General features: G+C 43.8%; 1 protein-coding gene across 1 annotated transcript in view; it reads right to left on the bottom strand.

The window, feature by feature from the left end:
• Positions 1-8088: 8088 nt before the first annotated feature.
• LOC147710241 (E3 ubiquitin-protein ligase TRIM39-like) overlaps positions 8089-25074 on the bottom strand; it is a 141724-nt gene continuing 124738 nt past the window's right edge. Inside the window, exons 4-5 of the mRNA XM_086920915.1 lie at positions 19165-19214; positions 8089-8783 (exon numbers count right to left, since the gene is read on the bottom strand). Coding sequence (XP_086777041.1) covers positions 8272-8783; positions 19165-19214 — 562 coding nt within the window. The 3' untranslated portion in view covers positions 8089-8271. The remainder of the gene's footprint in view (positions 8784-19164; positions 19215-25074) is intronic.

Below are 25074 nucleotides of genomic sequence, written 5' to 3'. Positions count from 1 at the left end.
ACACGTAGGTGTTGCATGGAGCACCTAGACTCATCTGGATAGCTTCTAGGTGCTCCCTGATGTACAGATTTTTCTTTTTAATAACATTTCAAAATTAATTATGTTCAGCCTGAGTCCGACTACTACGATGTTGGCAGATGTATAATTTGCACAAAGCCACAAGCATTGCCTCAAAAGTAATAAGACACATTAGAACACAGGCACACATGACCCAAGCATAACCCCAGAAACATACGACTGAAAACATTTACATTGATGACGCCAAAAGCTCGGCATTTGCTGAGACCTATTGCTTTGCCAATGCTTGTTACAAAAGTGTAAGTAACTACATGAGAGTACGTTGCTACAAAAGTGAAGCTTGTGAACATCGAAATTAGCAAACTTACTAAAAAAGTGAAAACTTACTAAAAAAAACAGTTGTGAGTGAGGCCCAGAGTGCTGCATGCGGACTGCAAAGGGCTTTGGGACAGACTCATTCCGCCACTGGCCTCTTCTGCTACCGATACTTCATGTGTTGGCTTGAGTCATTCTTAATCAAATCTTGGATAAGTCCCCAGGAGAAGCTTGGTTAAACTGTTTTTCTGTAGGCGCTTTGGGTGTGTCCTTCTGTCGCCATTTTAAAGAATGAGGGAATATTTAATATCAGAAATCATTCGGCAAGAGGCAGAGTACCAATGTAGAGTGATAGCTATTTCTGTTGATGATAATGTTTCCAACAAAACAATTTACATTGACTTCAGAAATATTCCCTGCTTAGCACTGTTCAAAGACCCCTTTCTGTCCACCTGAGAATAGTTTCCCCTTAAGGCCTACGAAGACATTTCAGGCCTAACTTATCTGCTGCTTCCTGTTTTATACAACTAGGGCCAAGGACCAAGGTCTCCTCCAATCTAGCTCAGCTGAGTGACCAGCAGTGTTTTCTTCCAGCATTGAGTGACCAGCAGTGCTTTCGTCCAGCACTGAGTGACCAGCAGTGCTTTCTTCCAGCATTGAGTGACCAGCAGTGCTTTCTTCCAGCATTGAGTGACCAGCATTGCTTTCGTCCAGCACTGAGTGACCAGCAGTGCTTTCTTCCAGCATTGAGTGACCAGCATTGCTTTCGTCCAGCACTGAGTGACCAGCAGTGCTTTAGTCCAGCACTGAGTGACCAAGAGTGATTTCTTCCAGCAATGAGTGACCAGCAGTGCTTTCTTCCAGCACAGTGTGACCAGCAGTGCTTTCTTCCAGAACTGAGTGCTCAGTTAAACTTCCGAGTAAGTTAGAGGCTGACTGCTAAGAGCACTTGTGAACACAATTGGACAGAAGGAACACGTGTATACACTAGAATGCCACAGGAGTAAGCGGCATGAGAGATGCTGCCTCGCGTCCCCACCTGACCACCTAGTGCTTTGAGAAAACATAGCGTTAATGGAAAATTTACTTTTGTTGTTTACCCTGAAATTACAATATGTCCCTGAAGAATGTGTGTCTTGTTTGCTTCTCTCTGGCATGAGGAATGGAGATGAAGCAATAGGCATTATCAAAGAGTCTCGTATAGGGCTGAACACCTTCAGAGCACTGAACAGTAGACGTCAACTATGAGACCCCCACAGATGAGTGCAGACAACCATGTGACCCCCACAGATGATTGCAGACAGCCATAGGAGCCCCACAGATGAGTGAATGCAGACAGCTGTGGCAGTCCCACAAATGAGTGCAGACATCCATGAGACCCCCCACAGATTAGTATAGACAACCATGAGACTCCCACAGATGAGTGAATGCAGACAGCCATGAGACCCCCCACGCATTCGTTTACCATGCATTTTGTTACAGCGGCATGCCTTAGGGAAAATGCTGGACTTTGGAGCGGTATAATTACAACTCCAATCTAGGCAACAGTAGGAAAAGCGTTGGTCTTTAAAGTCCCATACCGCTTTCCCTAAGGCATGTCATTGTAAGGTATGTGTGGTAAAGACGCTTTCATTGTAACGGCCACATTGTAACTCCAGCGTGTGGTTGGTGGGCAGTCACGGTAAAGGCTGTTTCCAACAGTGAGGTAGGGGAAGCGTCCTCCACTGTTGCTTTGGAGGATGTGGGGGTGGGTGCGAGGGATGCAGAGCACAGGTGCCTGGGGGTTTTGGTGGAAGTTCAGGCGGTGGTTGATGTACGTTTGTCCTTGGTTGCGACGGGCCTTGTAGGTATGGATCAGCATCTTGATTTAGCAGCCCTTCTGAATGGGGATCCAGTGGAGCTTCTTGATTGTGTTAATGTTAATATTGGGAACAATATGTGGAGTTCTTATGACTGAAGTAAGGTGGGAAATGTCAGTTGTATATGCTTTGAAAACAACAATAAAATCAAATTAAACAATTGAACACATACCACACATCCGCCGCTGCTGCGCCAGAGGACAGTCCTTCTCCCACCCTGCCGGGTCATGGAAGACCCTTCCCCTTCCCCTCCACCTCCAAACAGACCTTCATTGACCGACTTCAAGAAGGGACTCAAGACCTGGCTCTTTGACTGAAACATGCAGCCCAGCACCCGCACACCCTCATGGGTGATTAATAGTGCTATACAAACACCGCACGATTAATTGATTTCTTGGTTTCTATTAAATACCTCGTTTATCTCAGTCCCAGCATGCACATGGGGTTGGCGTGAGAGGCAGATTTGTTTCAGAGGGTCACATCTAGCTTCTGTTCTTAAAGTTTCATGACAAAATTGGCTTTTAACTCAGAAGACCTGTATACACACTATAACATCTGAACAAATGTGTAGACACAAGATAATCCTAATATGTCTGCGCAAACCGGAAATGTTTGTGGAGACAGGAAAGCACTGCAGGAGGCAGATATTGTGTGGTATTCGTGCTGTGGTAACAGAGAAAACCAATTTTTTTAATCTGAAGTCTGAGTTATTCCAGTTCTTCAGAAAAATTCGGTTAAAAATATTCTTCAAAGACAGGGCGTACTCTGCAAAAGAATCAGTAACAGGGCTCAGACCCCCCTCAATCTTTTACCCAAATAACAGCATGATGCCGCCAGAAATGATTACATTTGAAAAAGTAATCTTACAAAATGTAGAGATTATGAAGAACAGTAGACAGTTCACCCCGTACAACATTACACTCATGGAACGTCAGGCTTTAAATAATCTCAAACGTGATTCTTCGATAATACTGAAACCAGCCGATAAGGGCGGAGGAATTGTAGTCCAAAATCGTTCTGATTATGAGACAACTATAGACACGCAAATTTCTGATCAAAAACACTACCGTAAATTGACTCACAATCCTCTGGGTGACAAAGAAGAAATCTTGAATATCACTAGAAATGGATTAGACCTTGGCTTCTTAAGCAAACACGAATTTGAATTTTTGAACTCGGAGAACCCCAGGACTCCGGTCCTATATACTTTACCGAAAATCCACAAAAGCATTACACATCCTCCAGGTAGACCAATTCTATCAGGTTGTGGCTCGATCCTAGAGCCAATAGGTAAATATATAGACTTCTTCATCCGAGACTATGTACCCACTCAACCTAGTTACGTTCGAGACACAATGCATATGATTAATCTGTTGGACATTGTGACATTCAATGAAGAGACTGATTTTTTGGCTACCCTAGACATTTCATCATTATATACGAACATACCTCAGGAGGATAGCATTAATGTTATTGAATGTCTTCTTGATACCAGACCCAGGCCTATGACTGTACCTACCTCATTTATAATTTCTTTATTGAGTATTGCCCTCCAAAAGAATTATTTTGTGCACAAGGGTGTATATTATCAACAGTGTTGCGGGACCAGCATGGGAGCAATTTTTGCTCCCAACCTGGCGAATATCTACATGGACCAACTTGAACGCACCTTTGCCATCCATGATTCCAACCCATATCGTACCAACATCAAATGTTGGTACCGATATATAGATGACATTTTTTTAGTTTGGAGTGGCACAACGGAAAACTTTCATGCCTTTGTGACCCATCTAAACAACATTCAGAAACATCTTACATTCACATCCACGATCTTAAAAGACCACATTGCTTTTCTAGACTTAAATATTATAAATGAGGGAAACAAGCTGATCACATCGCTGCATAGAAAAGACACAGAGAGGAACACACTACTGGCGTACAAAAGTCATCACCCCAGAGCCCTAAGAGATGGCCTTCCCTTCGGGCAGTTTTTGCGCATTCGTCGCAATTGTGCCCGTAGGGACGATTATAAAAGAGAATCAGAAATTTTGAAACTAAAGTTACTAAACAGAGGATATCCCAACAAGTTGGTAAAGAGATCGCTAAAACGTGCGTGGTATTGCCCGCGTGAAGAACTTTTGTTGAAACGCCCAAAAAAAGACACGCAGAAAATTGTCTGCGTAACCACCTTTGGTACACACACCAACAAAATTCGCAGTTTAATAACAAAAAACTGGCATATTCTAAAGAGCATTGATACATCACTAGAGGTTCCTCTTTTTGCCTACAAACGAGCAAGGAATTTAAAAGATCATCTGGTAAATTCCTCCAGTGAAAAAATAAAAGCAGCATCAGCTACATTGGAGACAGCGTGGCGTCTACCACCAGTGGTAGGACACTACCCCTGTGGTAGCTGTGTGGTATGTCCCTTTACGTCCAAAACCACTACGTTCCAACATGGAGATATAACACACACATTGGGAACATTCTCAAATTGTAACACACGCAATGTTGTGTATTGTATATGGTGTCCCTGCGGCCTTCCCTATGTTGGACAGACACAACAGCCAATCAAAGCAAGGGTAGGCCAACATCGAAGCCGTATTAGGAAACTAGTTCTGACAGCACCACTAGTAACACATTTCAAAGATCATAATCACACTGCAGACCAAATTAAATGGCAAGTGATTGATACCATAACTGTGCCAGACAGAGGAGGCGATATCGCACAAATTTTACAGCGCAGGGAATGTCACTGGATTGAGAGAATTGACTCCATCAATCATGGTTTGAATTCAGCGGATGAATGGAGAGGATATGTATCTAGTATAAGAAACTAAATTGTTTACATCCCAGACTTCCTGTGAATATACCATTATCCTTTGTCTCTCTGTTTAGATCATTCAGATGGTCTTTTTTCACTGTAGCCAATGTCCTCTATGTACTGGCTCTCATATACATATAAGTTGTTCCTCCTCACGTGCGTTTCTGTACATTATTGCACATTGTACATCAGTAGTAATAAGTCAACCTGTATTGCATACCACTATTTGTAAATTGTTAAATGTTGAAAATCAATGTGTAAAAAAGATCGAATATAAAATGTTGTAAATAGTCTGCATACATGGAGGCAGTAGCCATAAGACTGCAGTTATATGCCAATTCCACAGTAAAAACATGCCTTACAGCTACTCTCCGCTAATGTTACGAGATAGCCAACTTATGTCGGATCAGCCCACATATACTTCTATCAGACTCGACATTCCATTTACAGAGCCTGAGGCGGATCGAGTTCTCGCGACTCTCCCCGTCAGGTCTGTCAGCGTCAATACCCGGAAGTGCAGACCGCCCGAGCACTACCGACTCACTGAGACGCCATCGAGCGAGACAAGATCCTTGCAGGTAGGATAACTTCCCTGTACCTGCCCTGTAATCGTACCTCTTCATTTTGGGTACATCCTGGCACTTATCAGATGTCCGTTTCTCCACCAGGCATCGCCCTGTATGGGAATATTGACGTATCTCGTCGCTACCAATCCAAGCACTATTAGGTGCCAGCGCAAAACCCTCAGGCATTGTCCTGTAGATATCAAACTCCCTGGAGAGAATAACTCATCATTCTGAGTTGCTGACCACTACAGTGGTGAGTACTGTCTTTTCCTTAATAACTTACATAATATGTAAATTAATGAATACCGTCTTGTTTCTTTGACGCTAATTCCCAATTTCTGTCCCACATATGACAACAGTACCCGGCTGGGCTACCTGTAAGTCAATTTTATCTTTTTCATCACGCATGGGTGATTACAAGTCTCTAGACAGGTACATTGATCCCTTAAGCAAATACCGATTAGATTACGTAGTTGTCACTTCCAACACTTAATTCTCACTTCGTTTTAATTGTAGATGTCCCCGTATGTCCTGTCCTGATGAGACCCATATTCTTAAGGGTTGAAACGCCGTCGACGCTATAAGGAATTGAACCTACAACAAGTGCCTATGATTGGATATGGTCACTAGTTAGAATCATTTATTAATATTTGGGTCATTTTCCTTAATTAGTCATCCTATAAGAAACCGTCATGTTTATGTCTATTTGTGTGTTGTTGTAACTATTCTTTTTGGTTTCATATGTATACACTTGGGACACAGTTCTTTGTTGTGCTTTTCACATGATTATGTGACAAACTATATATCGATTGTATAATTAAACAACGTATGTTTTGAAATATAAACATTACTGAGACTGATTGAAACTTGTCCTTGCATCTCTTTTCGACATCTCCTTCCACCCTTCGTTGTTATGCTAAAGTGCTATTAAGCAAATATTTGAATCATTTATACAAATATCATACCACAGGAACTGGAATATAACATTATTACACATTGTTTAAAGAGTTTGCCTATCTTTGCACAATACACATTTCATAGACTACAATAGTGACTTGTGCAGCAGGGCAGATGTTTCACAAGAAAACGTCTGCATGCGGACTGTAATTGTGATGGAATCTTTACAGTGTAGGTACTCCTATTGTTTAAAAAAAAATAGTTCTGTATTGTGATATATCTTCACTGGCCTGGTCATACTCCAGTTACAAAAACACTGTCCACAGAAAGAAGTTTTAAACCCTGGCAAAGAAATATCAGCTTAACTTAGTGGTGATGGCTCACAAAAGCATTAACATCGAAGGGAAAAAGGAGAGACAAATAGATCCCCATTTGTGGCGTATTTGTACAAAGTGAAACCAGAAAACATGGATTGTGGTTTTCCTGCTTAATCAAATTGTGTGTTCTTAGGTAAATATGTAATTTTACTGATCTTCTTTGTTCTTCACTATCGCATATGAAAGCATCTTCAACTCCCTGAGTTTAGATACAAAAACCTATTGTGTTTGATTTAATGGACTATACTGTTGATTTATCTAGAAGAACCTGGGCAGAGGAAGATTTAGCGTTAGAGGTGCCTGATGTGACAATTGATGTTGCCCCCCCCCCCCCCCCAATGACTGCCTTCTCTAGAGATTGCCTTACTCCTACCTTCCAACATAGGCACTCCTCCCTACACAGCATCGGTCTCAAATGCATGCTTTTTATTTTATAGCGCTACTCATGCCAACCCTAGGGTGTCAGAGCACTTTACATCACACACACTTTATAGAGGCAATGAATCTTACTTGTGCAAATCAATCTGTAGGAAATGTTCCACAAACCAATGAGGATTACCATTCTGTGATCTGCATGTACACATTCTTTGCAGCAGGCATATTAACCCTCTGTGCTACTTTATGATGAGTCAAAACTGTCACAAGACAAAACTTCCATCTCTCTCTAGCAGAAACCTTAATCACCTGCCTTATCATGGCATTTTTACTGTTGCCTGAAACCTGCTGGACATACAAGGAAACAGCAGGTGCTTATAAAATAAAAAGTTATTTCTGAACACAGCGCCTCTCCTAGGTCAGCCTATGTGTGGTTGCCCTAGTCGCACTGTCCTACTAAAGCTGCCTTGAATCTGGGTTACACAGAGGGTTCATGGGACAACTGTCTGGTGTCTTAGTTCACTAATAATAGCACTTCCACCAGGGCGGAGGCAGGAATGGTTTCCAAGTTAATGTATACAAACAAGTACTTTTAATAAGTACTTCTCAATGCAGCGCTATAATGTGACCTATTAATGTCAAAGCTCCGCATGTCAAAGAAATACACATTTTTTAATTCTGCAGAGACTATCTTATATGACGTTCTGGGTATGATTCACATGGCACGCATTTTCTGGGCTTCTATTAAAAAATCGTATAAGGAAAGAGATATGTCTGGGTCAGTTTCACATGAGGCTTCTGGTTGTCGTGGCAACATGTTGGCGGGCCATTGTGAAGAAATTGACACATGCAGGTATTGGTATGATAGGTGTTTATTAGGAGCAAGAACTGCCCGCCTACAACTAAATGCACTACAATACTCCTGCCGTGTAACCTGCAAAGTGATTCCCAACCACACACTGACTACTACCTAATGCTATAGCAGATCTTAGGAATAAGAGGGTTGTTCAAGGATGAGGGGCTGAAACTCCCTGCAGTCCTCACACCAGCCTCAGGTCTGCTCCTCCGGAGAGATTAAAGTACGGGAAGAGCCGCTCTTTGAAGGGGGCCTGCGGGAAGGTGTAGAGAAGCTCCCAGGATTCAGCATTGTACACGGACAGCTGCCCCCCCTCGTAGTCCAGATACACCCCCAGCTTCAGGGGCTTCTCACGTGGAGATAAAGAGGACTCTGGAGAGGTGAGAGCCTTGTAGTGACCATTACACACCTGTACAGCCTGGACTCCCCTCTCAGATGTCCATGTGGCCCATCCCCTCCTGGGCACAGACTCTGCTGCGACCCCCACATGCCACCCACCTCCCTCCTGCAGCAGCTGCACCTCCCAGTAATGTCTGCCGGAGGTGAACCCCTCGCTCCCCAGCACGGACAGACAAGAGGTGAATCTCTTGGGGGTGTTCGGCAGGCACTGTACTGTGTCCGCGTATCTCACACGTCTCTCCCCCTCAGACAGAAGGAGCCAACGATGAACTGTGTCAGGATCCAGAGTCACCAACACTGTAGAGAAAAGATGCACAATTAGAGATTCAATGACAGAAAGAATGGCTGTAATTACTGCTTCGGTTTTACAAATGATTAATTTACACCACATCTGGAAGGAGCACGCTGTGCTAGAGAGCGCAGCACTAGACTGCTCACTACACTAAAGCGCATAGCACTAGACAGCTCACTACACTAAAGCACGCATTTATCTAAAGCGCACCCTACACCGAACACCACACTGCACTATATAGACAGGACATTCTCCTACACACTACACTGCACTGCACCATGCAGTGTGCAACACTACACCACACAGTGCTAGACTGTACTACACAAACACTACAGCTGATCGGGCACTTTACTATGCAGTACACTGCATCAGATGGCAGAGAAGCAGATACCAGAACGTATACTGTGCCAGTCAGTACACTGCATTAGAAGGTACGGAGTGACAAGGTTAGATGATAAAGAGTGACAGGGCAGGATGATACGGAGTGATAGCTACAAGTCAGTACACAGCATTAGATGGTACAGAGTGACAGACTTACTATAAGGTATGCAGTACTAGTAAATACCCTACCTCCAGTGGTACAGAGTGACAGAGCCACTCCAAGGTATGCTGTACTAGTAAGTACACTGCATTAGATAGTACAAGGTGACAGACCTACTCCAAGCGTAGGAAAGTGCCTCTTTCGGATATAGTTAGCCCCCACTTTTTGCCTGGAAAATGATGTAATTTCAACTGAAAGTGCACATGGTCCCTGCCAACCAGGTCCCCTGTGCCAATCTCCTTCCCTAAACTGTACCTTTAGTTTCAACAATTGGCTTCCCTTTAGCTCACATACAAGTCCTTTGTAAAAAGAAAAAAAAGTACCTGTGGTACCAAGGGCTTTGTGGTTAAAGAGGGTCCCTAAGCGGTGCAACACAAATTGTGCCATCCTAAGGGACCCCTCACCAAGCACACAAGCGTGTCTTGGTGCACACAAAACTGAGGAGTCAACATGGCACACAGGGATGTGTTCCATGCCCATAGACACTGCATGAGACCTAGGGGAGACCCCCCTGTAGCAGGCCTTAGCCCTGAGGCAGGGTGCACTATATCTCTGTGAGGGCAGATCAGCATGAGCCCTCGTCGATTCCTGGATCTTGTAAGTGACCAGGGAAGATATAGTAAGTACATGGGCTGAGGACTATTCATTACGAGTTCCCCAGCTCCAAGATGGATTCACTGAAATATGAGATGTTTAGTACCGAACATCTCAGCACAATAAACCTGCACTGATTCCAGTCAGATTTATTAAAGAGTTCACACAGAGGACCTCTTTGAGGGGCCCCTGCAACCTCCCAATCCTTAGTGTGGTCACTGAGTGGCCTGAGCCAGCCTTTTATCACCAGTACAGATTCAAAGAGCTACTAGAAAGAATTCAGTATTAGTATGGATACACTGCATTAGATGATAGAGTGACAGAGCTACTCCAAGGTATACTGTACGAGTCATAACACTAAAGTAGATGGTATGGGGTGACAGACCTACTAAAATGTATACAGTACTCGTCAGTACACTCCTATTATATGGTACAGATTGACAGAGCTACTGGAATGTTTTGTGTAATAGTCAGTACACTATATTAGATTGTACAGTCACAGAGCTACTCCAAGGTAGACAGTACTAGTCAGTACACAGCATCCGATGGTACAGTGTGACAGAGCTACTAGAAGGTATACTGCACTAGTCAGTACACTGTATTAGATGGTACAAAGTAACAGCAATACTATAAGATATACAGAAACTAATCAGTACACTGCATTAGATGGTACATAGTGACAGAGCTATGCAAAGGCACACTGTACTAGACAGTAACTAAGTAGTTCTTTATTGTTCAATTAGTTAAAATCGTTAAAATTTGCTTCATTTTCATGTATCGGGTAAAAAAAATGAAGAAAAAAAAAAGGATAAAATTAAGATTTTAAGTTTGTACCCAACGTGTGCGTTCTAGCTGGGATATCTGGGTTCGCTAAAATCCATGAAATCATAAAAGCAGCAGTCCAGGCTGAATCTAAAGTGCTGGTGCATAGGGAAAACAACTGCATCTATGGACCCAATTTTCCCATCCTTTGAGTGGCCCCTTTAACCCAGTAGATTAATGTTCCTTTACGGTGCTAGGGTAAAACCTCTGCGTTAACTGTCCCAGAATTAATTGAGAGTTAAAACAGTTAAAAACAGCGTTTGCGCGGTGCGCCTGCGTCTTATCAAGTTCAAGTACCTTCACCGGGTATATTTCACCAGCGTTCGATAGTGATGGGCGAGGTTGGTGGCCTCCCCCGAGTGTCGTAGGTGCACGCGAGAAGAGGGATCTCTAATGCAAATGGTTTGGCATTGTTCTGCCCTGGCACGAAATTGGAAAGGGGTTATGGCTTGCCTCTAGGAGGTATTGGGCTGGGACCTTCCCCGCTCGCTGAAGCTGGTAATCTTACACATTATGGAAGGAGTGGGGGGTAACATCTATAAACGTCATCTTATGTTACTGGGGTTTACTTTAGCCAAAAGAGTCATTGCAAAGTCGTGGAAAGCACCGGCGGCGCCCACTTTGACTGCATGGAAGAATGGCCTAGATTTGTGCATGGGTTTCGAGATCCCCATTTTCACAGCTAGGGGTTGCCCGCAAAAACATAAAATTTGGAAGAGATGGGCGGACTATCGAGGTCTACAGTTCGAGCCTGTCTCTGTGGCGGGGCTACCGGCCTCTGCTTGATTTCCCCCTTCTTTTTTTATTTTCTTGTGGGTGCGAGATACAGCTCTATGTACAATAATGTACTGCATTTCTTGGTGTGGGTGCCCCTTCTATCAATGTGCTGCTCTAGGGAAGATTTTTTTTTTTAAAACAGCATTTGCGGGTATTTTCCTCGATTCGGTACAGGATGCGTGAGTTGGCTAGTCTGACGTGCACGGTTGGTCTTCTAGTCTTGGTCAATTGGGTTTCCTTCTTTGCTTTGAAGGCCATTAAATCGTTGTAGCTCTCGCTTGGAGGCCAGCTAGTTGCTGCCGGTGCTTGTAGCAGTATTTGTAAGAGCGACCCAAATTAATTCGTGAATTTCCCTAGTCTGGCCACGGTTTGTGCTGTGTTGGCGGAGAAACACAGGTCTGAGATTTCTCTGCAGTGTCTAAGGCCAGGAGTCCTACAAATTGGGATTACCAAGCGATGTTGCTCACTAGCCATCTTTGGACAACAGCATAGTAGGTGAAGCCAGGATACGCATTCGAAGCTACATAGACGACATGCGATTGAGTTATCCCACCGGTACCAGGATGAGTTGAGGTCCACGATTGGTAGCACAAGAAGACTCATGTATGAGATTCTCTTCCAAGCTTGAACTGCCAGGGCTTGCTTAAAATAAGGCTGAGGTTTTCCAAGGATATAAGAGGCATCCAGTTTAGAGAAATTGGGTTGGCGGCGTAAGCTTTCCAGGTCCCTTTCAAATGAAATTTTCTTAACCTGTGCATTCACTGACTTTTTCCAGGCTGTGACCGGGATGTCCTGGTTTTGCAGGTTTTGAACTTTTATTTCAAGTAAACTTGTGGCTGCTGCCAACTGGGCAGGACATGGGGAGCCTGCCTCTTCGAAAATTGTTTTGAGCTTTCATTGAGGGTTCTGAGGCATGCGAAGTGCTGACGTAATATTTTATTGTGTCCCCTAAACATATGAGATCCGCACGAGCTAGTGCCAGCTCCAGTCTCACTCTGGCTCTCCTGGCCTGTCGGGGGAGCATTAGAACCTTATTGTAAGTGGAAGTATGGAAATACACGAGGAACCTGTTAAGAGCCAAACTAGTCCCCTCCCTTAACTATGGTCATCTAGCATTTCTCGGCTCACTTAAGACTTTCAGGATGGATTCTGCAGTTGGACTATGTAACAGCGGGTTTAGATGTTTTAAGCTGTAAATGATGCTGGCCCGCTTGATTCTTAGATGCATTAGATGGGCCACTGGTTTTGCCCAGTCTGATAGCCTGACGCCAAGATAGTTGTTAACTTGTGCATGTTTTAATTTGCTTATCACCTGGGCGCCATTGGGCAGTTTTCTTTCAAAGGTACTTGTCAAAGATGACTATTTTGGTCTTCTCCTGGTTCACCACAAGATTATTCGTGTGATCGTACCTGTGGAGTGCATTAAGGGTTTTCTGTAGGCCTGTCCGCATATGGTCCATTATTGAGAGGTCATTGGCATACTGGAGAATTTAGAGCTGCACTTTTCCTAACTTTGGTGTTAGTAGACATGCGCCTTCCAGTGCTTTGACAGGTCTGCTGTATAAAGATCAAAAAGTAGGGGGGAGGGGGGCAGCCTTGTTTCAGACCATTTTTGGTTAGCACCTTTGCTGTTGCAGTAGATTGGCTGGTCTTTATGAGGATCCATGTTCCCTGATGTAGTGCCATTATTGCCTTTAGTAACTGTCGGAAGATTCCCCAGGAGTCTAGGTTTTCCCACAGTTTCCCTCGATCCACCCGGTAAAATGCTGCGCTGTAGTCCACGAAACAGCGCAAGAGAGGTGGTTGCATCAGCTGTGTAGCTCGATGTGCCAGGTAACCCAGTGCTAGGATGTTATCCGTGGTAGAACCTTCGGGCCTAAATCCTGATTGAAAGAGGGGAAGGATGTTATCATTTGCCCAGGCTTCTAGTTCTTTCAGTCGTATTCTTGCATACGCTTTCGCTTTTAGGTATGATAAAGCAATGAGGCGATAGTTTCCCAATTTCATGCAATCTCCTTTTTTATGAATTGGGAATAGGATGGAAACTTTCCATGACAATGGAATTCTTGAGGTGGCGTAGGCGTGCTTTAAGAATGGTGTAAGCTGTCCCAACCAAATCATGTGAGGCTTTGAACACGGACCCTGTCAGGTCCTGGGGCTCCATCAGTCCTCATTTTTTTTTATATTAAATCAGTTACCTCTGCAAAGTTAGGGGTTTTGGGGACCTAGCGTGTTACTGAAGAAGATTGTTGTGGGTTGGTGTATGATGTATTCTGTTGGTTAAAGTATAGTTGTTTTGTGTATTTGACCCACTCATCGGCTCCCACTCCAATCTCTTTTGCCTGACCGGTGTTGCTGTATTGATCGATGCATTTCCAAAGTTGAATATGTCCCCTTTCTTTGAGGAGAGAAGATTTTCAGCGATTCTGCCTGGATCTCCTTGGGTTTTGTGTGTCAAACTGTTTCTGTGCTCTGCACGGAGAGCTAAGATTGTGTGTTTGCAAGTTTTTCTTCCCTATTTTCATTGCCTTCAGGGCCTTTGAAAGGCTACGTTTGATTAGGTATAATTCCCTTGGTTTGATATGTAGGTTAGTGGGTGGCCTGCATCTGGATGATCCAGATCCCCCTCATAGGGCTTGTTTTAGGTCCAGTAGGAGTGCTTCCCAATGCCCTGGGAGGGGGACTGTACACATATTTCTGTTGAGTTCAACTCTTTGGATGTAATTCACTCCGCGAGTTTTGGGCCGAGCTTTGTAGATCATTTTATTCTACTCAGTACTTTGTGACGCTCTTCCCCGGTTGGAGCCCCTAGAATTTGCAGTTGTGGGGTGACTTTCCCTTCTAATTGGAGGCCCTCAGCGGTCTGTGGTCACTATCATCCCTGTTGTCCACTTCAAAATAGTTGAGGAAAGATGCCAAGCTATCTGAAATGAAGATGCAATCAATTGTGGACTTGCCCCTGTAAGAGGTGTGTGGGAGCCAAAGGATGTCGTTTTTTGAAGGCATTTAATTGCTGAGTTGGTACTGAGGAGTTTAAGACCAGCTATGTTCCAGGATATGATTGATAGTTGTGAGTGGAGTTCTGGTGCTGATCCAGTTGCAGTCGGCCTTTGTGATTTTAATGTTGCCGTCGTGAGAGCAGGCCTTCATATCGGGTCAGAGTTCACGGTCCAAGAGTTTGCGTCGGCTCACAGGAGGAAACTGTCCTATGATCAAGTGTGCTTGTTATCCTGTATCCATTGTAGGATGTTCGCTTTGATGTAAAATTGTTCCCTTGATGGCTGCCGGCCGTCCCCCTTAGAACTGAGTAAACTACGTTAGTTGGCAGGAGTACTTTTAACACGTAAAAGATATTTCTCTAGCGCGGTTTCTATGCCGCATTTTGCCATGAGAGATATCTCTTCTGGTGTTAGCCCTTCCCAGATATTGCGGCACAGTTCGATCGAGGTGGCTTCCCCATGAGTATGGGCAGGAAGCCCGGGCCAAGGTCGGGCCCGTTTGCGCCCATCCGAGACCAGAGGAGGCTGGGACAAGCCTACCCTCTTGGCTTCCTCTACTTCCACCTTTGGGACCTCGTCACGACAAGTCTGGTCATCCTTCATTTCTGGTGGCAGTGGTAGAGAAGCAGGTAGGGAGGCAGCGCTCCTTGTAATTGTTGGTATCATTGGTAAATATCTATCTGAGGCCGGTTAGAGGGCTGAGGTGCTCGGGTGTTCATGGGCATTGTGTTTTGAACACCAGGGTCTGTGACGCTAACAGCCTGTGCACGCAAGTAGAGCCTGAGACTGCTTATATTTGTGCTAAAACATGCTAAGGCACACTGGCCAGTTCGCAATGGGAAAACGCAAGGAGACCACAGATCTTGGGAGAGCCACGCTCGGCACAATAGTGACTATGTGCTCTTTTCTCCAGCGGGCCGCAGAAGTGCTTGACAAGGCGATTGAGCTGGCGATCCGGCGTCTCACCAGGTCCCCTGTGAATGGGGGGTGGGTGGGCTGTGAATGGTCCCCCACCCCCTCCAGACCCACTGCAGGGCATGCACTGCATTGGTAGTGCAGAGCATACACTGGCACTGCAGGCCATGCACTGACAGTCATTTTACCATCAAACCGATGTACTGTGACCAGATGGCTTTTTAGAAAAATATACTTTAAAAACACATAATTACACCCCATTTGTTAATATTTTTTTTGTGAATGCACCCACCTCAACCTTGAGACTCCACTTTAAAAGATTACCAGTCATCACTGGTTGCAGGAACATCTGCAAGCGACCCCTCCCCTAAAGTGTTGGCTACTAACAGCCAATGACAAAAGGCACTGCCAGTGCTCTCCATTGAATGTCAGTCCAGCACTGGGGTGCCACTAGTGGTGGAAGTAGGTGGCAACAGCGTGGCAATCTTTGGGCACGATATATATAGGTAGATACAAAAATAATCTACTGGCGCTCGTCAGTAGGGAATTATAGTTAGGATGCAGTTTCCATAGGAAAAGTGTTTTTCATATGCCTATACCTTTGGCATTGTTTGGTGAATCCTAATGAAATTTTCAAAACTAACATGTCGCTCACTTCAGCTGCTGTTTTGACAGTTTCCGGGGGATCTGTCAAGTGAAGCTGAGAAATAGGGTGGGTCCCAAAATGTGTTTTCCCCATGTTAATTTCCATAGGAACTGTAGGCACAGCTACAGCCCGAACTGCTGGCACGGAATTACAACAAATATGGCAGAAATGTAGCTATTAGTTTGAAAGCGACCTTTTTGTAATTTGGTGTAAATCCGTTCAGTAGTTGCACATTTATTTTAAGATTTTTTCAATTGTATATATATATATATATATATATATATATATATATATATATATATATATATATATAAAGGGACGCTTCTCTGGCGTGGAGCTAAGCAAACCCAAGCAGCAGGAGGAGTGCTTCAATTGGTAGGCCGCAAGCTGCGGAAAAATGTTGCTGCCGCCATTTCATGAAGTGGAGCCGGTCCAGGGAAATGTTTTAAATGTTTGATAGCAAAGAAGGGTTCAGGGTTGGAGTACCTTGACCCCATGGGTGTTTTGTAGGGGAGCCTTAGACCTCCCTTATAAGTTTTAGAAAGTCTAGATTTGTTTTTCCCCACGTATATGGAGTCGCGACCCATAACGGTATTCGCTGTTACAAAAAACAAGGGAACCCAAAAGGTATAGTATAGGGACCTTGGGCAGTACCACTGTTTCGTGGGTCACGGCTGTGCCCACTTGTCATTGAATGTTTCTAACAATTTAATTTTATATATATTTGCAAAATAAATTCTTGTCCGGCTGGACAAAAGACATACTACCTATTTAGAGTATGATTATTGTATATAAGTGATGCTTCCTCTGAAAATAGGGACCATTGTTTTCTATAACACCATAACGGTATTCAGCACGTCCGTCGATGTAACGTTACGATGGAGGCGTAAACCCCGCATGAACAAATAAAATAATTAGGACCGAAAATATATATATACAGATTCAAAGTCTCAGTCATACATTATTTGTATGCACTCAGACTCACAAGGAGCCACTCACAGACTTATACACCCACTCACAGACCAACTTAGAGAATCACACATCCACTCAAAGAACCACTGAGACAGTCACTAACCCACACAGTGACCCACTCAGACATTCATGCACCTATTCAAAGACAAACTCATTCACTAACACACAGACCCACTAAGACTCATGCATTCATTCACACAGCCACTCAGCCACTCAGACTCATCCACTCACAGACCCATTCAGAGGATCACACACTCACTCACAGGCCCACTCAGACGCATGCATTCATTGACACACCTACTCAGAGACCCAAGCATTCACTCATAGACCCATCTACTCAGTGTCTCATGCACTTACTCACAGACCAACTCAGACACCAACACATCTAGTCACAAAGTCACTCACAGATGCGTGCAACCACGCGTGCACCCACTCACACACACAAACCCACTCACAGAGCCAGGGTCACCCACCCATTCAGAGATCCACTCAGAGACTGAAGTATCCACTCCTACATCCACTGAAACATTCAAGCATTCACTCACAGACCCACTCAGAAACTCATGCACCCACTCACAGACCCACTAAGACTCATGTATTCACTTACAAATCTACTCAGAGACCGACACTCCCAGACCCATTCAGACTCATGCACCCACTGACAGACCCACTGCGAAACTCATGCACCCACTCAGAGACCTATTCACCCACTCCCAGACCCATTTAAGAAGTGATGCACCCACTCACAGACCCATTCATACAGTGTTGCACCAAGGCAGAGACACACTCAAAGACTCCTGCACTCACCGACAGACCTGTCCAAAGACTCATACACCTATACACTCACCCACTCAGATACAGATGCACCTACTTACATACCCACTCAGAGACTTATGTACCCAGTCAGAGACCCACAAGCCCAGTGACAGACCCTCAGACAGAGTCACTCACACACAGACCCACTGACATGCAGCATGCGGGTGGGTCAACTGATGTGTGTATGTGAGTGGCAGGAAATGGCCACGCCCAGATGCAATGATACTGCACTTACCCGAAAATGATTTGTTGCAGTCCACGGGAATCAATTAAAATAATAGAAATGGATTTAGAGACGGTGAAGGAGTCATGGAAAAAGACAACGATAATGTAGACATAGTCATTGCCCAAGAGTGTGTGGAGGGGGGGCAATAAAACTGGAAGCTATCAACAAGGTATAGCAGGAGATGAACAGAGCGGTGTCTGGATTTTGTAAGGTGCAGGGCGAAGCAGTAGTGAGGAATGTGGGCATGGTTTAGGAGTACCCACAGTTATTTATACATGTTAGTGTACATTCACCTTTGCTGGGAAATACACTTTAGTTAAAGCGGGTGACAGAGGTGCAGAGAAGGTGTTTGATGGGCAGGCCAGACAACCAACAGGTTGGGGGTCGGCACAAGTAGCATCTGGGGTTCTTTCTGATGGCGGGCTAAGGATGAGGCTGCATTGCCTTTAAGCTAGGTTTGCAAAATAGAAATACCATATATAATCATATTAGTAGGTGTGGCAATAAGACAAATGTGTGCCCAGCTTGCTCCTAAATAAAGTGACTTCATGACAACAATCAGGTATCCGAAGTTACTTTTCTCCCCCCATAGGGAACATCTCAGAATACTGCAGTAATTGTGTAACATGAAATTACCAGTCTCTACAGGATCAATATTTCTAAGAGCAAAATGAATGCAGTAGAATTTCTTAAGATCAAAGGAGGGAAGCAAGAATCAAACAGGAAACAGGTCAGTAGACCTATCAATTGTGGAGATGCTCAATGTTGAAAAAAAACCATCATAAGTCTTGCAATCCCAAAACGTGTTTTAAAACTTCTGGAAAAGTTAGAAAGTAGAGCTACAAACCAAGCAATTGGACTGTGATTTGAGAACTAGTGCATATTCTCATTAAAAAAATACATATAATTGTACGATTTTGAGTTGAACTGATTAATAGTTGGTCTCGAGCTGTGTGCATGGTTAGATGTGTTGCTCTATTGGCATGTGTGAGCAGTATATCAAGCATATAACTATAACAAACAAGGTCACTGTCATCAAATAGTATCAAATATCCATAATAAACCCAAATGTATTTACCTTTATAAATCTTGACCATCGCTGGGCATTGAGGCTTCACATCATTACACCTGAAACACACATAAATCATGTTAGTCTAACAAAAAAAACACTGTACAAGATAACATAAGGAACCCCACTTACACCCCGTTATTAGAAATATAATGCTGTAATCATAGGCAGTCCTATGGACCAGAGCACAGCGTGTGTTACTATTACACACAACAATTAAAGCACCAGCGATATATGGGAACCCAGTTACAACCTGCTGGGCAGTGACTGGGTGAGGATAACAGGTGCTAAACCAACTAAAACGTGCAAGACACCATAAACCAGGGCCATGCTGCTTCCAATGATGAAGGGCCATAGATTGGTAGCCAATACAGCCTGTCAATGGATAAAAAGACCATTCAACAACTCTCGATTTAAAGTGGTCCAAGTTCATTACTGCCACATGACCGCCTGACTCCACTTAAAATAAACGAGGAGGATGCAGGGAGTTCTCTACAATACCCAAGAAGCCATGAAACAGCTGGATTTATGAGTATGAGGTGGTACTGTCCTTCAGAACAAATATACTAGTCTGAGTTAGAGAGAAGGTTGCCTCAGTGCAAATGAAAGGAAAGATGAAAAGAAAGTGCACTCCATTGGGGAATATACTAGTAGTACTTTAAAATGTCTAATTGTGTGTCTTGGTATTAATCTCTAGTTTCCGGCACCTGGGAATCTCTAAAGCCTTGCTCCTTGGAGTCCCTGGAGTTTTTCCAAAGTCAAGCCCCTTGGAATCCCTCAAGTCCTACATCTTGGAACCTCTGTGGTACTGGACATTGGAATCTCTGTAGTCCTTCACCTGGGAATCTGAATCTGAAGCTTGAAATCTGTGTTTTCCTGCACTTTTGAGGCTCTGAATGCCTGATGTAAAACAGAATATCTGAAGTTCTGCACCTGGAATCCATGAGGTGGTGCTTACTGAAATACCTGCCTTCCTCGGTTCTGATTTCTCTGCAGAGTTATAATTATTTTTTTCTGGTTCTCTCATTACAAGTTTTGTACTTCGGCTTAGATCCATCTGACTTTCTCGATGCTTTGTCCAATACCTCAATCCAGTAATTCCTTGACTTTTTCTTGTTTGCAAGCATTCTTACATTAAGCAACAAACTGCTCCCAGGCACTGTCCTATGAAGTAATACTGGGTAGGTGCCCCCTCTGCTGTAACCTAAAACTGCTTCCAGATGACTCTCAAACGACATGCAGCTATCCACTAATGGATCAGTTCTTGGCATGTAGAGCTACAGATTTGTATACTTTTGCATAGATCGCCATCCGGTGTTGGGCTCGGATGTTTGCAGTTTGTTTTTGTCTTGGAAGGAGTCTTTGTAGTCACGACGTAGGTGGCTCCTTCCTAGGACGATAGCGTGCATGGGCATCGGCTCCACCCTTAGATTGTTTTTGCCATGAAGAGTTACGATGGAGTAGTAAGAAGTAGAAAGAGATGTCCATGTGAATGTACCTAAATAAGAGAGTACTGGAACAGATAGAGGTATCTGGGGAGGCGGGTGGGCTATACAAATCTGTAGCTCTACATGCCAAGAACAGATGCATACTGGTAAGTAGCATTTTCCGTTCGAGGTATGTGGACTGCAGATTGTATACTTTTGCATAGACTATACAGCAGTTACCTTCTTACTGGCGGCTACCTGTATCCACTATCTTGTTGTTTTGCCTGCACATCTACACAATAGTGTTTTGTGAAGGTGTGGTGTAGCCCAAGTTGCTGCTTTGGAGATGTCATCTAGGGGAATGTTCCCTAAGAATGCCACCATAGAAGCCCCTAGTTTGCATGTGTAATGAGCTCTAGGGCAAATGGTTAGCGTGTGTTTGGCTTTGATATATCATATTTGGATGCATTTAACAATCCACCTTGCAATTTCTGCCTTTGAGATGGGATTGCCTTTATGAGGTGGGGAGAAAGCCACAAAGAGTTGTTTGGTCTTTCTAAAGGATCTTTTTCTTTCAATGTAGTAGAGTATCACTCTTTTAATGTCTAACGTGTGAATGGCTTGTTCTGCCACAGAGTCTGGTTGAGGGAAAAATACTGGGAGTTCAACAGACTGGTTGAGATGGAAGGCAGATATGAATTTGGGTAAAAATGTAGGGTTAGTCCTACGAACCACTTTGTTATGATGGATTTGTAAAAATGGTTCTTGTATGGTTAATGCCTGGAGTTCACCAATTCTCCTGAGAGATGTGATAGCGACCAAAAAAGCTACCTTCCAAGTGAGGAAATGTAGTTCATGTTTGTGGAGAGGTTCAAAAGGGAGACCCATGAGTCTGGTAAGGACGACGTTTAGGTTCCACACTGGAGAGGACGGGACTCTGGGTGGAATTATTCCTTCCATAAAAGCTTTGATAGCGGGTACTCTAAACAAAGACAAATGTCGGTTTTGTAGATAGGCTGCTATGGCAGCTAGATGTAGCCTAATAGGTGTATATGCTAGGTTACATTGTTGTAGATGCAAAAGATAGCAGATTATGTTCTGAATAGTGGCATCTAGTGGATCGACTGTTGTTTGTGCAATAAATGACAAATCGTTTCTATTTTGCTGCATAGCATGCTCTGGTGGTAGGGTGTCTAGCCTCTTTAATGATGTTGATACAGTCTGGCGGAAGATTTCGGTTGCCAAACTGTTAGATTTGGGGGTCTCTAGTTGGCAGAGGTAGGTACCTTTGACCAAATTGGGACCCTTGCTTCTAGTCAGGGTAAGGGTGTACACTCCTAAAATAACTCCTGCTCACCCCCTTGGTAGCTTGGCACGAGCAGACAGGCTTATCTCCGAGGCAGTGTGTAAAGCATTTGTGAACACATACAGTAATTCTATCAATACGGAGCTGTAGAGGGAATACAGAAACCAGGTCGCCCTCCTCAATTCATCAATAAACACACCAGAACTGTTCCTTAAGGCTTATCAAATATCAAAATGTGGAGGTAGAATTATTTCCTTATTTATCTACATTGAACACTCCTTATTCTTTATAAGGTAGTGTCACTCCACTTTCTTTGCCTTCCGAGGTGACATTTTGCTTTTTTCACAATTTATTAAAAACACATTTATGGGTGTGTTTTGGGGTATATATATCAGGGTTACCCGTCTTTCAAGAATTGATGGGGTATGACTCATTTGACAAAAGACACTTATGCAAAAAGAATGCAAAGAAAGTGGTGTGATACTACCTTATAAAGAATAAGGAGTGTTCAATGTAGTTAAATAAGGAAATAATTCTACCTCCACATTTTGATAATTGATAAGCCTTAAGGAACAGGTCTGGTGTGTTTATTTAACACATACAGTAACCCAGTGACAACACTACAGATGGACACCACACAAGTTGTATTATAAAAATAAGTATTTTTATATAGACTTAACACAAGACCACAAACGACAAAAATCCACAATACTGCATCTTAAAAATGGTAGAATTAGCTTAGTTCTCTCAAGAAGTAAAATGCAACACTTTAGGAGTTCAATGTACCTTTGGATGTGTAACGCTATACAACAAAAGTGTTGCAGGGAATGACCTTCCGTTCCACCTGAGAAATAGCACAGATCTCTTGGCGTTTAGGAAGAGTCTTAAGACCTGTCTTTTTCACCTGTAACAGCAGTTCACCGTCTATTTACTTAGCAATAATAACCAGCGCCAGGACACCTCCGGATAATCGTTGCGCTATATAAGTTCCCATAACATAACCTTGTGTACACCTGGGAGGTGTTCTGCAAGGAGATGGAAAATGCTAATTGCGAGTATGCATCTGTTCTTGGCATGTAGAGCTGCAGATCCACACACTATGCACAGATCGCCATCTGGTGTTGGGCCCAGATGTTTGCACTTGTTTTTGTCTTGGAAAAGTCTTTGGAAGTCACAAGATAGGAGACTCCTCCTTTGGATGATAGTGCGCATGGGCTCCATCTTTATAATGTTTTTCGCCAGCAGGGAAATGATGGAGTTTTGTGAGAAACAGAAAAGATGCCCATGTATGCTGTATCTAAATAAGATAATACTGGAACAGATAACGGTAGCCGGGGAGGTGGGTGGGCATATGTGGATCTGCAGCTCTACATGCCAAGAACAGATGCATACTGGTAAGCAGCATTTTGCGTTGAGGCATATGAGCTGCAAATCACACACTATGCATAGATTGTATAGCAGTACCCGTCCTTAGCGGCGATCACCAGTATCAGTTGCAGTAGTTTGAAATAGTGTTTTGAGTACAGCTTGGCCTATAGTAGCTTGTTGTCTTGTTTGCACATCTACACAAAAGTGCTTTGTGAATGTGTGCGGTGTAGACCATGTAGCTGCTTTGCAGATGTCATCTAAGGGAATGTTCCCTAGAAATGCCATTGAAGCCCCTATCTTGCGGGTAGAGTGGGCCTTAGGAGGAATAGATAATGTACGTTTTGCTTTGTGATAGCAAATTTGTATGCATTTAACATTCCACCTTGCAATTCCAGATTTTGATATGGGGTTGCCTTTATGTGGTGGTGAGAAGGACACGAAAAGTTGTTTGGTTTTGTGAAAAGGTTTTGTTCTTTCAACGTAATAAAGGAGTGCTCTTTTTACGTCTAGAGTATGAAGAGCTCTTTCTGCGACTGTTTGTGGTTGCGAGAAGAACACTGGAAACTCCACAGACTGATTGAGATAAAAGGGAAAAATAACCTTAGGGAGGAATTTTGGATTTGTTTTGAGAACCACTGTTATGATGGAGTTGTAAAAATGGTTTTTGAATAGTGAGTGCTTGTAGCTCTCTGACTCTTCTAAGGGAAGTAATGGCCACAGGAAAGTGACTTTCCATGTAAGAAATTGTAATTCACATTTATGCAGAGGTTCGAATGGAGGGTCCATTAGTCTTGCGAGAACAATGTTCAAATTCCACACCGGTGAGGGTGGTACCGTGGGAGGAATTATTCTTTTGAGACCTTCCATAAATGCTTTGATGGTAGGTAGTCTGAATAGTGATAAGTGCTGCCTATTCTGCAAGTAGGCTGCTATGGCAGCGAGGTGTAATTTAATAGATGTGTATGCTAGATTAGACCTTTGAAGACGTAGTAGATAACATGGGGTGCCGCAGCGTGGAGGTCTTTGAGTGATCTTTTGTTTTGTGAGGAAAGGTCTAAGCTTGCCAAACATTTTTGCTAACAGCGGGCTCTGGTGGAGTGATCCTGGACTTGTAGAGACACACCGGAACATCGAGGTGGACTCCAAGTCCCAGGAACCTTTCCCTGACAACACCTGGGCGGGGAGCAAGCCACGCCCATACAGTTCCTCCCATATAACTCTTATTATCCCCGCATCGCGGGAGCGTCCCGGGAGAAGCCTGGGACAAGGGCGGGACCGTCTGAGGCCGTCCGATAACGGAGAAGGACGGGACGAGCCACCCCCCTTGGCTGAGCATTAGGTGTGTAGTTGTATTGACATCGTGGCTAAAAGCATTAGTGCCTTGTATGGTCTGTCCTGTACGGTTGTAGCTTCCATCTGAAACATGGGCAAACACACACCAATGCACACTCGTTCTAGATAGAGACAGAAAACATAAATTGTGACACCACTTCCCAGCCTGAAAGCAATAGATAGGATGTTGCAGAAAAACGATAGGGGTTGTTGAGACAGCAATCGAGAACACTGAGAGACGGCTCTCACTCCCACCAAATATGTGCCTGGCCACACAACAAATAAATACATCTTTAACTACAGCATATGACTCCATACTTATGGACTCGTACGCAGACTTTCCAGGGATAGATAGAGGTTGTGGTACCGAGTTACAACAAAACCCCACCATTGAGCATCCACTTGCAGCTACTAGACTGCATTAACACCAAATTTACAACCACTACAATTAAATGAGGATTCCCCCGCTCATAATTAATGATTCGG

This window comes from Lissotriton vulgaris, chromosome 5 (genome assembly GCF_964263255.1).
Source record: "Lissotriton vulgaris chromosome 5, aLisVul1.2, whole genome shotgun sequence".
NCBI lineage: Eukaryota > Metazoa > Chordata > Amphibia > Caudata > Salamandridae > Lissotriton > Lissotriton vulgaris.
The sequence above is the reverse complement of the archived record's forward strand: the minus strand, read 5'-3'. Positions and strand labels throughout refer to the sequence as shown.